Below are 13,468 nucleotides of genomic sequence, written 5' to 3'. Positions count from 1 at the left end.
GTGAGGTGGATTGTCTTGTTACCCCCATTTCATAGCTGAAGAAGCCCTGGCACAGTGGGTTTAAACAGGCTGCCCAAGTTCATGTAGTTAATAGGAGGTGAGAGGAGATTGCAGCCAGGTCTGTCTGACTCCATTACCCAAGTGTAGACCACTAAGCCCCATCCAGTGCAGGTGATTAAAGCCAAAAAAAAAAAAAAAAAAAAAAAAAAAAATTACAAGAAGGGGGGAGAGTGGAATATTTAATGAGATCAGCTAAACAAACTGTCTCATATTGACATGAATGCTCCATGATTATTTAAAATGCTCAAGTTGTATGAATTCTTTTGATACATGTGTGTATGTGAGCTTGGGCCAGACAGAAAATCAGAACATAGAATTGTTCACACACACTAGCTGTAACTGGAAAATATGTGTACACTCATGGGGCAAGCAGCAGAGAATAAAGAATAAGCCAGAAACACTGAAGTCAGAGATTGCTCGGGTTCAGACTCCAGCTTTGTTACTAACTGGTTGTTTTACTTTGGGCAGGTTGCTTGACCTCTCTGTGATTCAGTAACTTCCTCTATAAAATGGGGCTAATAGGGATCCCTGGGTGGCGCAGCGGTTTGGCGCCTGCCTTTGGCCCAGGGCGCGATCCTGGAGACCCGGGATCGAATCCCACATCAGGCTCCCGGTGCATGGAGCCTGCTTCTCCCTCTGCCTATGTCTCTGCCTCTCTCTCTTTCTCTCTCTGTGACTATCATAAATAAATAAAAATTAAAAAAAAAAAATAAAATAAAATGGGGCTAATAATAAATAGGTATACTTGTGAGGGTTAGATGCTCTAATACATTGTAGAGTCCTAGAACAGCACCTACAGTATCTAATAATTGAGGCTGTGCTTATTAAGTATTTAATACAATTTGAAATTAAACTTAAGTGATGGAAATTATTTTTTTCAAAGGTTTTATTTTTATTTATTTGACAGAGCACGAGCAGGAGGAGCAGCAGGCAGAGGGAGAGGGAGAAGCAGGTTCCCCGATGAGCAGGAGCCCAACGCGGGGCTCAATCCTAGGACCCTGGGATCGTGACCTGAGCTGAAGGCAGGCGCTTGACTGAGCCACCCAGGCACACTGAAATTATTTAGAGTCGAATGTGCATTGGGTTATTTTCACCATGAAGTTGCTTAAGCTTATAGTTTTAAGTGATATGACAGTGTGTGTGTGTATGAGAGAGAGAGAGAGAAATTACCTCAGTTACCCAACAAAGATGAAAGGTGAGAGATTAGGGTGTTGAGTACCTAGGTGGAAGATCAGCCTGAGGCACTTCCCCATAAACAGAACTGCATATGTAGATCTGGGTCCCCTTTTGTCCTATGCCAGACTTGTCTTCCTGCAAGGACACTTTGAAGGGTTGTTTAGAGCTGTTGCTACCAAACCCAGCTGAACTCATACATAATTCAGCTCAGGACCACGTAGAGCCCTTTGAATGCACTGGTAATGCAAGAGCAGGAGAGGAAATGTTGGAGCCATGCCAGAACTTTCTCACTTGGATTGCCAGGCCTCCTAGACTCTGTTCCCTTCACTCTACTTTTGAATAATTACAGCTTATGCCTTCTATTCAGCAGAGGATTTCAGAAGGTTGTGCAGATTCTGTACAGTAGAGCAACTAATCAGAAGTAGAATGAGTAGATGTCTTTTGTTGGTCTCACCCCAAAACTATCTCACAAATGTGGTGGGGTGATTGTGTTATGCATTGTCTCTTTTCTTTTGGCCCTAGTAACTACAGCTGCTTCAACTGCAGGGGTGCTGAGCTTAACCTCACAGCTTAAGAAGCTGCAAGAGACCATTGAGCAGAAGACAAAGATAGAAATTGGGGACATTATCCAAATCAGAGGTTATGTCCATACATATAGAGAAGAACGAGAGATTCGTGTCACTACTTTCTGTAAGCACAAGTTATCTCTGCCAAAACTGGTGGTTACTCTGGGTGTGTGTCCAATGAACTCTGGATTAGCTAAAAGTCAAACTGCTAAAAAGTTCAAATAAAAAGATGCAACTCAAAAAAAAAAGATGCAACTCTTTACTGGAGAAAATTTTATTTCATAACATGCTTTCTTAACTATTTTGAAGAGGGTAACTAGAAATTGGGGAGGAAAGCAAATGATTTATTATATCAGGCAAATTTATTTGGGTAACATCAATGTTAAAAGTACTTTGAAGTTCTAAGTGTCAATCCATTTAGGGCAAAGTATATTCATATTCTTTAAAATGATGGAGATTTCTTGAGCACCACTGAGTCGTTAACTTTGAAGGAAAACAGCTTATTGGAAATGTGATAGTCCCACATCCCCTGAGTGATACGCTTTGCAGTGCTCTGTCTGATTTTGGTTAGAAATACCATGGATGGCCCCTGTTGTTTGCCATTGTAACAGATAAGTGAATAAGCAAATGTGCTTTCCCTGGTTCCAGTCTGTTCCTGGACAAACCTGTGATGCTTAGGGCATTGCATTCCCTCTCAGAGGATGACTGGGAACCATTTAGTGCCTCTAGATGCATGACCCTGGGCACCCATAGGGAAAGAGACCCCCCGGGTGCCTAGCAGCAATTTGGACATGGGAAAGAGCTGATCTCATTGTAATTTCTGTGGCATATTTTCCCCATGGCTTGTTAGATAAAGTGGATGATCCAGTGTGCAACATTCAAATTGCAAGGATGCTTGAGCTGCCCAGTATCTACAGGAAAGTTTATGACCAGCCTTTCCGTATCCCAGCCCTAGAGCAAGAAAGGTAAGTTGTGGTCTCTGACTGTGAAAGATGTGATGATGGCAGTAAGGCCAGGCAGCAGGAGCCCAGATGCTGGGATGGGCCAGGGTTCAAATCCTGAACTGTCTGCATTCACTGAGCAGCTCTGGGCAAGCCCGTTTATTCCCTCTATGCCTTAGTTTTTATACCTGCAACATAAAGATAAAAGTAGTGCAGATATTCTCAGGATCTTGTGAGGAAAATGAATGTGTGATTGGAGTCCCTGAAAGAGTGCAGGGAGCAGAGAGAATATATTTGAAGAAATAAGGGATGAAGTTTTTCCAAGTTTGCTGAAAACTATAAATGCACAGATTCAGGAAGCTCAATGAGCCCCAAGGCAAGAAACCGAAAGAAAGCTGCCATGAAACATCACAATCAAAATACTATACTGTGACACATTATAACAAAAAGCCATAAAAAATGATATCCATCATTCCCAACCAGGGATGATTTTACTCTTGGGGGCAGTGGTGGAAACAGGGAGTAAGAATATATGTGTGTTCATTAGTGTATATGTCAAAGGACTCAGGGGAGCCAGAAAACCAGCAATAGCCACTAAGGGTGGGAACTAAGAGGATAGAAAGGAGACTTCACTCTGGACCCTTTAATTTTTTTTTAAGATTTTAATTGAGAGAGAAAGAGTGTGTGCAAGTGGAGGGTGGGGAGGGGCTGAGGGAGAGGGAGAGAGAATCTGACCAGACTCTGTGCTGAGCACAGAGCCCAACTCAGGGCTCCATCTCACAACTGTGAGATCATGACCTGAGCCAGACAGCAAGTGTTGGACACTTAACTGACTGAGCCACCCAGCTGCCCACTTTAATTTTTCATATATATATATATATATATATATATATATATATATATATATATATATGACATTCAAAAAATTAATGTTTAAAAAACTCCAAACTGAGCACCCAGATGGCTCAGTCAGTTAAGCGTCTGCCTTCAGCTCAGGTCATGATCCTGGGGTCCTGGGATCCAGCCTCGCATTGGGCTCTCTGCTCCATGGAGAGCCGCCTTGTCCCTCTCCCTCTGCTACTTCCCCCCCGCTTATGCATGCTCTCTCTCTGTCAAATTAAAAAAAAACAAACTTAAAAACAAAAAAAAACCCACCCAAACTGTGGACCCATAGAAAGTAAAAAGTGGAAGTTCCCCATTTTCCTGTCTCCTGCCTCAATACCATTCCCCAGAGGTTCCCACCATTCATAGGTTGATGTGTATCCTTTTAGACATTTTTCTTCTCTGCATATACGAGCATAAATATTCACCCATGTATTTTGTGGGTTGTCATTTCCTTTTTAATAATGGAAACTTAACCTTATATGCTATTCTGCAACTTGACATTTTTTTCAAAATCTTTAATAAATATTATAGCTCCTGTAGTCCTGCCTCATCCTTTTAAATGACCACTCAGTGCTCATTGTATGAATTGCCCTTTATGTCAAAAACAAGCATTGTTATTGAACAGACCAATTACAAATAATGAATTTGAATCAGTAATCAAAACACTCCCAACAAACAAAAGTCTAGGACCAGATGGCTTCACAGGTGAATCCTACCAAACAGTTAAAAAAAAAAAAAGAGTTAATGCCTATGCCTATTCTCCTCAAACTATTACAGAAAATGGAAGAGGAAGGAAAGCTTCCAAATACATTCTATGAAGTCAGCATTACCCTGACACCAAAACCAAACAGACACACTACAAAAAAAAGCCAACTATGGACCCATATCCCTGATAAACATGGATGCAAAAATCCTCAACAAAGTGCTAGCAAACTGCATTCAACAATACATTAAAAGGATCATTCACCATGATCACATGGGATTTATTTTGGGAATGCAGGGATGGTTTGATAGTCGCAAATCAATCAACATGAGGCAACACATTAACCAAACAAAGGATGAAAGTCATATGATCATCTCAATAGATACAGAAAAGACATTTGAACATCTGTTCAAAATTGAACATCTGTTCATGATAAAAACTCTCAACAAAATGGGCTTAGAGGGAGCATAGCATAATAAAGGCCTTATATGAAAAACCAACAGCTAACATCATATTAGCTAGTAGAAAACAGAGCTTCTCCTCTAAGAGCAGGAACAAGACAAATCCAATGTTGCCACTTTTATTCAACATAGTACTAGAAGTCCTAGCCACAGCAGTCAGACAAAAAGAAATAAAAGGCATCCAGATTGGTTAAGAGAAAATTAAATTGTCACTATTTGCAGATGACATGATACTATAGAAAATCCAAAAGACCACACCAAAACAAACTATTAAAACTGACAAATGAATTCAGTAGAGTTGTAGGATACAAAGTTAATACACAGAAATTAGTTGCATTCCTATACACTAGTTACAAAGTGGCAGGAAGAAAAATTAAAATAATTCCATTTACAACTACACCAAAAAGAACAAATTACCTAGGAAAAAACTTAACCAAGGATGTGATAAGCCTGTACTCTGAAATCTATAAAACATTGATGAAAAAAGTTGAAGGTGACACAAATAGATATTTCATGCTCTTGGATTGGAAGAATTAATATTGTTAAAATGTCCATACCACCCAAAGCAATATATGGATTCATTGCAATCCCTATCAAAATATCAGTAACATTTTTCAAAGAACAGAAGTCTAACTAGAATAAGTAAGTCCTAGGGATAAAAGATACAGCATAGGGAATATAGTCAATGATATTGTAATAATAGCACTGTATGATGATAGATGGTAGCAATACTTGTGAATGTAGCGTAGAATAGACTCGTCAACTGCTGTGTTGTATACCTTAAATTAATTTAAAATTGGAAGTCAGCTATACTTCAATCAATCAAACATCAAAATAGTGTCACATTTCCCAGCTAAGTTTCTGTTTTATGCACAGCAAAAAGAAACAAAGGTGATAGTTTTCTGCAGGGCTTTTAAAAACTTTCCCCCAGCAGCGATCCAGGCGCCCTGGACCTTGCCAATCTCACGTGTTTGCTGAGTGAAAGAGCCAAAGAATTCCTCATGGAGAACAAAGTGCAAACCTTTTACCAGCAGGAATTGGAAATTGTGGAATCTCTGCTATCCCTTGCCAATCAGCCTGTGATTCACGGCACCTCCTCTGAGCAGGTAAGTGTAGCATGCCCATGTGAAGAATTCAGGCCCCCTATCCCATATCTACAGCTCAAGGGTGTGGGGGGTGAACATGACTGTGGCACGAGCACTCAGAGGGTAGACCCAGGGATGAGGTTCTGGTTCTATTCCATGTTTGTATTCTGGAAAGGTCACTAAGAATCTAAAATGAAAATGTACCTGCCCTTTTGCCCTCTTCACTTAATCTCAGTAAACTTAATCTTTGGGTAGGGAAAAAAAGTAGTCTAAGGTTCATACTACTTCTTAGTATTCACTGAGATGGCTACTTAATCTCAGCAGGAGCCAAACGAGGAGGAAATAAATGAGAAGAGATAATTATCTCTCCAAGATTATTTATTGCTCAGCAAGGTGATTCTTGAACCAAAGTTTTTAATGACTTGCTCTCTCTTCGTCAAAATAAGGTACCTTATTAGGAGTTTTTTTTTTTTTTTTTCCTTATTAGAAGTTTAAATAAAGACCAAGTTATATTCAGTCTAGTTTATAAGTAAACATTTCTAGGAATAATCAAGTAATGTCTCACTCGTCTGGGAGAGAGCTGTCTCTTTACAGGTGAATCTAAGTTGTTTGGTGTTTTCTTATTCACTTGGAATTAAGAGTCATTTGAAACTTTGGTTTTAAGCTTTCACTTTCATTGCAATTATCAGGGTTTTTTGTTGTGACACCATTTATTTTTATTTTCTTTATTCCACTGGGGAATGATCTCTGCTGAGATGTCACCTTCTAGCCCTCCCCAACTATTTGCTCTGAGAGTCACCTGCTTCCTCACTATGTTATCACCCTGTTTTCATATCTCAGGATATCACTGGTATTTACTTATTTGTCTGCCTATTCCTCTGCCACAATTTAAATTTTACAAGAGCAGAGGTCTTCTTTGCCTTGTTCTTTGCTCTCTAGAACCATGTTCTAGAATGGGCCTGCCATAAACTCAGTTCTTGATGATTATTTGTTAGTTGAAGGAGTGAACAGTTTTAAAAAATTTCAATAGTCCCCAACAGTATCTGGTTAAGAGTAAGTTTCCTTCCCATCCTCCCTCCTAACCACTTCCCCCCCAGAAACAAGAACCATTACCGGTCTTAGGAATATCCTTCCAGAGAGAGTCTACATTTATAAACCAGGAGTAGTTCTGTCCTCTTTTCTTACACAAATGGTAGCATGCTAAACTCTAATCTGTACCTAGCTTTTCATGGAACGGCATGTCTTACAGAGCCTTTCCTAGCCGTACACATAGATTTGCCACTATAATAATCTTTGGTTACATGAAGCAGTCTCTCCATTTCTGGACTGTTGAGAAGTTTTCCGATCTTTTGTCATTACCAACAGGGCTGCCGTGACTACTCTCGTTAAGTAACATAAGTTATTCCTCGTGATTCTGGGGGCACAGACACCAGGTCCTCATCCTGACCTCCTAGGCTACTACCACTGCTTCTCAGTTTCGTTCACGAACCTAATTATCTCCTCCTGGCACCAGGCTATTTGCACAGTGACCCGCGATGTCATTCGCAGCAACGAGGGATAGCATTTCAGGAGACACTCGGGGGAGGGGGGGAGGGGGGGTGGGGGGGGGTAGATGGCTGGGCCGGCCTCTCCCTTCTGTGCCCTGGGGCTTCCAGGCAGTTGGGGCTCTCCAACTGTCTGCTGTCTACAAGATAAACCTTGCCATTTAGTCAGTTAGAGGCGGCTCACCGCCAAGTTAGCCTCCTAGCACTTCTGACCACTCTGTTGGCATGTTTGGAAAGAAACTCTGAAGCTTAGCAAAGACCACATTCTTCCTGTGAACCCACTCTTCTGTGGGAGCCGCAATTAAGGAGAAAGACTTGAGGATTCTCTGAAGTCTCCTCCATTCAGAACGACCTTGGGGAACTTTTGGCATGGTATCTTTGAGAATGCTTAGAGCAGAAACTTGTGTCTGCCCAGTCCTGTATGTTTAAAAAGAAATGAATGTGGCACTCTGTTTTGTCTTTGGAAACTCTTTTTTCCAATCAATTATGAATTATTCCCTCACATGACTCTGGCTGGGGAGATCAGTGTCATTGAGTTGAATTCTGCTTAATAGAGCCTGGGAGACTAAGGATGCTTTACAATGATGGTGAAACCCTAGATCCTTTGGCACTTTCTATTGTCATACAGATGAAAGCTTTACAAAAAAATCATTGTGGGAGTGTTATAGTTTGGAGGCCAGGGGAGGGAGGGTTTGAATGTTCCCCATCCCCCCACTTTTTTTTTCCATAGTGGCCCTTCTTAGCAAATCCAGAAACATGATAAGCAGACCTTGCAAAACCATTGTTTTCTCTTTGACAGCTGGGTAAATGTGGAGTTTGTTTGAGAATGAAGACTATATATATATTTCAGAGATCCACCCAGTTCCTGACCTGCAGCTAGGAGAGGCCTGCTCAGGCTCAGCATATTCAGCCAGTCTCTGTTTCTGTCTCTGTGTAGTTTCGGTTTCCTGAATCGGATGAGCCTTGTCTTTAGAAAAGGACAAGAAAGACACAAATCCCAGGCCAGGCTGAGCTACGGGCCAGGAGAGATGATTGGAGGCCTTCCCCCTGAGACTGGATCTTCATAACCAGTAGGGAGATATGCTCTGAGGTCAACCGAGGCAAATGTTTTTGGAAAGGAAGTTCCACATGCTGTTTATATTCACAGAGCCTTTCTGTTGGGCCCTTCTTGTTCACAGCTGAAGCTGTGCTTTTAATCTCACGGACCTAGCACACTGTCTTTCTGCTGCCTGAGCTTTCTGAAATCTGGGAGGAGGAGCTGAGCTTTTTGTGTGGTCTGGGGATAATCACGAATCATTTCTAAGGTGGCAGTAATCATGCAACAATCATTTTTAGTCTCCAGTTTATTTCTGTCTTGGTAAGAGCTGTAATAAACTCAACCCTTAGGATCCTGATAGTAAATTGACCAAAGAAGATGAATTTCCTTAGAATTATGAAGAGTAAGTGGCTGTAACAGTTTCATGGGAGATTCTATTCTGGGTTGATTGTACTTCCCTTAAGTAAATACAGCTTTCCCTGAAGCCCCCCAGAATAAAAGGATGTGTGACAGAATTGCTAAGTGAGTTGTTTATTCTAAACACACTTACGTAGCTTTTCTGCCTGTGGGAGTCATCGCATAGTTCTTGGCCTTATTCTGCCTTCAGAGAACGGGTGCTGTCATAACTTGGAATGTTTGTCTGTTTTAGGCCCTAATCTCCTGATGACCAGGTGCTCCAGCTTGTTGACTATTAATTTAATTGAGAGTGTTCTCTTCAGTCCAGGGGAGCATGTTTGTGAAACATCACTAGGATCCATGAGATTAAAACAACACCTCTTTGGAAGGCCTCTTCTAGAAAGAGAGGGTTTCTCTAGGGATGCAGTTATCAACACTTGTGGCCATTTGGGGGTTTCTTTCCTTTCCCTGTCTCTTGCAGGAAAGGTCATTAGCAAATCACAAGCAAACTCTTTCAGCATCTGTGGGTACTGCCCCCAACAGCCTTCATCAGCATTCTTCATTAGGGGTAGGACTTTGCCTTCAAATGCTCCTTTAGAAGCTTTTGCCTTGTTCCTTTGGTGCTCTCATCTTGTAACTATCTTGACAGATTTCTGTCACATTAAAAGTGGATCTGTACCTTGAAGGACAGTTGTTCACCACTTTGCTTCAGGAATGGACTGAAAGCCCCCAGTGGAATCATAAAAAGGATACCACCTCTATAATGGGGTATTTATTTCCCATTCATTACACAAATATCTTATCAGTTACCCTCGGTGTGTGAGGGAGGAGATGGCCAAATTGAAATCAAGTCCCCCACTCAGCAAACTTAAAGTTTAGTTAACCTCGGTGAGACGTAGCTGAAGGCCTCGCTTCCTCTGGGACAAGCCTAGCTTCCTCTGGGACAAGAAATAGGATGAACTGGTTACTCTGGGTAAACCTGTGTCTTAGAGGAGAAATATTGAAATTGAGGAAATAGAAAACTGATAGCCACAGAGGTTCCTTCCATGCAGTCTGGGACCCCCTCTGTTTTTAGCCCCATGACCCACCTTGGACAGACAGGTCTCCACATGGCTATTTACCTACATTTTCCACCATTTAAAATAAGGAGATGACGTAATATTCTCTATGTCCTAGAGTCCCCAACTTACGTCAAATTCTCTGAAGTCCTTAGGAAGAGATTAGATTATAGCCATAATTTCAATGAAAAAACTGAGCTGATACATGCATACAGTGATCTGGCTCTGAATTTAAAAAAAAAATAAAAAATTGGGAATAGAAATAATTTTAAATGAGTCAAGACATATAAACTACATACTCAGATTCAAAGATTATCTTCTTGATTTTCCATTTTATATTATAAAGTTGAACAAATCACAACTAAGGTAGAGAACAGTTGTCAAGCATGATCCTACTTGAGCAAACTTCCCAGGCCTCCTTAAATACTATTCTGTGTTAGGCCACACACCTGGATCTTTTTGACTCAGCAGATAAAAAGCCTGTTGGGTGAATTCATAAACCAGTTGGTCCAGGGAGTTACTCTGAAATGCTGTAAGATGGGACTTAACTTCTTTTCTTTTTCCTCTTCCTACAGAATTCTAAGAATGACACCACTTCCAAGGCAATTCATAGTATATTTAAGAATGCAATACAGCTGCTGCAGGAAAAAGGATTTGTTTTCCAGAAAGATCATGGTTTTGATAAGCTATATTATGTAAGAGACCTGCAACTTTATTTTTTTTCCTTGATACTTTGATCACAACTATATTCATTCCCTAGGAATACCTATTTACTGTTTTTAAAAATCATTAAGGAGGTTCATAAACTAAGGAGTGAAAGCCCGTATCTTTTCCATGTCATTTTTTTTTAAGATTTTATTTATGTATTTTAGAGAGCGCACATGGGGAGGGGTAGAGGGGTGGGAGAAAGAATCTGAAACAAGCTCTGCACTGAGCTTGGAGCCCAATGTGGGGCTCGATCCCACAACTAGGAGATCATGACCTGAGCCCAAACCAAAAGTCGGACACTTAATGCCTTGAGCCACCCAGGCACCCTCCCTACATGATGCCATTTTTTTTTCATGGTGCCATTTTTAACAGTATGTCTTAGACACTTAAACTGTGCATCTGCCAAAATGTACACATTCAAATGCTTCTGTGGCCTTTTTGTTGACCCTCTAAAATGTGATTATCCTACAAATCAGGACTTCTCAACCTTAACACTGTTTGGGCCAGATGGTTCTTTGTTGTGAATGGCTTTCCTTTGCATTGTAGGATGTTTAACAGCATCCCTGGCCTTCATTAACTAGATAGAGGTAGCAGCCTCTGACTTGTGACAACCAAAAATGTCTCAGGACATCGACAGGTGTCCCCTGGGACAGTGGAGAATCTGTAAATAATGCCTGGCAGTTTTGGGGCAGGGTACCAAAATAGCGCATCACAGGCATCTTTCCATGTTAGTACTTTAAATTTTCCTCAATCTTTTTGACCTCACATGGTACTCCATATCATGGGTACTTGTTGGACACTTTTAACCACTTCTTTCTGGTCACCATTGGGGTTGGTTCTGTCTTTTGCTCTCACAGATAGTGTTGCTTTGGCTATTTTTGTGAATTCATGTAAGCATTTCTCTTTTTATGATTGACTCTTAAAAAAGGAATTGTTGGAGCAAAGGGCATGTATTTTTAAGCATTTGGCCAGCACAGAGTGATTGACCTCCCAAAGTGCTACTAGTTGACATTCCCACCAGGGGTGGAAGTGCTTGCTTGCCTCAGACTAAAGGTTCACCTCTCACAGCCTACCTTTAGTAGTTGGAGGAGCCAACTTTTCAGTGAAAACGGGCTTCCTCATGACATTGGTAGTGTGCCTTCAGTCATGAGTGATTGTCCTGGAGGCAGATCAAAGTCCTGAGGAATCCCAGAAGTCTTGGTATTTACAGACATGATTCTTGAGGGGAAGCCTTCCTGAATAGGACATTTTCTTAATGTTGATTTACACTAGTGATTCCCTATTTTAGAGTTTTTTTAAGTTAAGATGTGTTGGGCACCTCGGTGGCTCAATGTTTGAGTTATGATCCTGGGCCCTGGGATCAAGTCCTACATTGGGCTCCCGGCAGGGAGCCTGCTTCTCCCTCTGCCTGTGTCTCTGCCTCTCTCTGTCTCTCTCGTGAATAAATAAATAAAAATCTTTTCAAAAAAATAAATTAAGATGTGTTTTAAATACTATTTGAGTAACTTAAAGTTTATTTTTTAAATTTTATTTTTAAGTAATCTACACCCAGTAGGGGCATGAACTCATAACCCCAAGATCAAGAGTCAGTCACATGCTTTACCAACCGAGCCGGCTAGGTGCCCCAGTTTTCTTCTTAAGCACTACACCCCAGTATGGGGCTTGAACTCCTCACCCTGACATGGAGAGTCACCCACTCTACCCACTGAGTCAGCCAGGTGCTCCTGAGTAACTTTTGAAAAGGGTATTTAATCTGTGTAAGGATGAGTGCAGACTACCTCCTCTTGGTGTGGAAAGGTCTGGTAGGGCAGGGGAAACCCTTGCTGGGCAGCTCACCCTGACATGCTTCCCCTACCCCTCCTATTCTCCCTGGAGGCTTTAGGGTTGGCCCCCTGTGTCTGTAGAAAGCTCTTCCCAGGGTAGCAGCATGACCTGGGCAGCTGGCCGGGACCAAGGTGTGGCAGGGCTAGGGCACTTCCTCCTGTGAATCAGTGTGAGCTGGGCTGGGGAGATCCCACAGTACCAGCTCTCTTCCTTCACAGAACCATCATCCCCTTCTCTGCCTTCACTCCTCCCCTTCCACCTCTTCGCCCAACCTGCAAGTTTCTGTTTTCCAGAAGGCCTTGCCTTGGGGAAGTCACTGTCACAGGGCTGTAGATGGCTTGTGTTTGTGTTGTGCTTTCTTGCTTTCAGCAGCTCTCACCCCCATTACTCTAGATAATCTTCACAGTAACGTTGTGAGTCAAGAGAAAGCAGGCGTTGCCAGTATCCCCATGCATTCCCAAGTCTGCTTGTTCTCTAGGTCTGGACATACAATTCCTTATAAATGTATTTGTTCACAGGCTTTTTCTTCCTTCCGCCTCTTTTCCTTCTTTCCTCTTTTGCTTTTTTTTCTTTTTGTTTTTAGATTTATTATGGAACATGAAGGTGAAACCCATTTGGTTACTGCTTCCCTCTTACTTGAGCTGGTTGAGAAAGGAGATTCCTTTTTTTTTTTTTTTAAGATTTTATTTATTTATTTATTCATGAGAGACACACAGAGAGAGAGAGGCAGAGACACAGGCAGAGGGAGAAGCAGGCTCCTCACAGGGAGCCTGATGTGGGACTTGATCCCGGGACTCCAGGATCACACCCTGGACCAAAGGCAGGCACTAAACTGCTGAGCCACCCAGGGATCCCCAGAAAGGAGCTTCCTTATGTTTGCCCTTGAGACAGAAAGTGTTTCAATGGATGGGCTAGATGTACTCTTTTGCTAGCTTTTCCTGACAGTTTTTTTTTTTTTCCTGACAGTTTTTATTTCATTTGTTTTTCTTTGTAATTGGGAGAAAGAAGAAAAGTAAGGAGATGGG

The 13,468-nt window shown here is 41.6% G+C and overlaps 1 protein-coding gene across 26 annotated transcripts in view; it reads left to right on the top strand.

Annotated features, from left to right (window-relative positions):
* Positions 1-13,468, top strand: part of STN1 (STN1 subunit of CST complex) — a 62,644-nt gene that overhangs the window by 20,113 nt on the left and 29,063 nt on the right. For 8 of the 26 annotated variants that reach the window (XM_049103061.1, XM_049103056.1, XM_049103049.1 and 5 more), the window contains 4 exons: positions 1,759-1,926; positions 2,653-2,767; positions 5,724-5,898; positions 10,487-10,606. In XM_049103061.1, the coding sequence (XP_048959018.1) occupies positions 1,759-1,926; positions 2,653-2,767; positions 5,724-5,898; positions 10,487-10,606 (578 nt within the window). The remainder of the gene's footprint in view (positions 1-1,758; positions 1,927-2,652; positions 2,768-5,723; positions 5,899-10,486; positions 10,607-13,468) is intronic. The other 18 variants (XM_049103057.1, XM_049103050.1, XM_035707822.2 and 15 more) reach the window with 6 other exon arrangements.

The sequence above is a fragment of the Canis lupus genome, chromosome 28 (assembly GCF_003254725.2).
Source record: "Canis lupus dingo isolate Sandy chromosome 28, ASM325472v2, whole genome shotgun sequence".
Lineage (NCBI taxonomy): Eukaryota > Metazoa > Chordata > Mammalia > Carnivora > Canidae > Canis > Canis lupus.
This window is presented reverse-complemented; position numbering and strand designations above follow the sequence as displayed.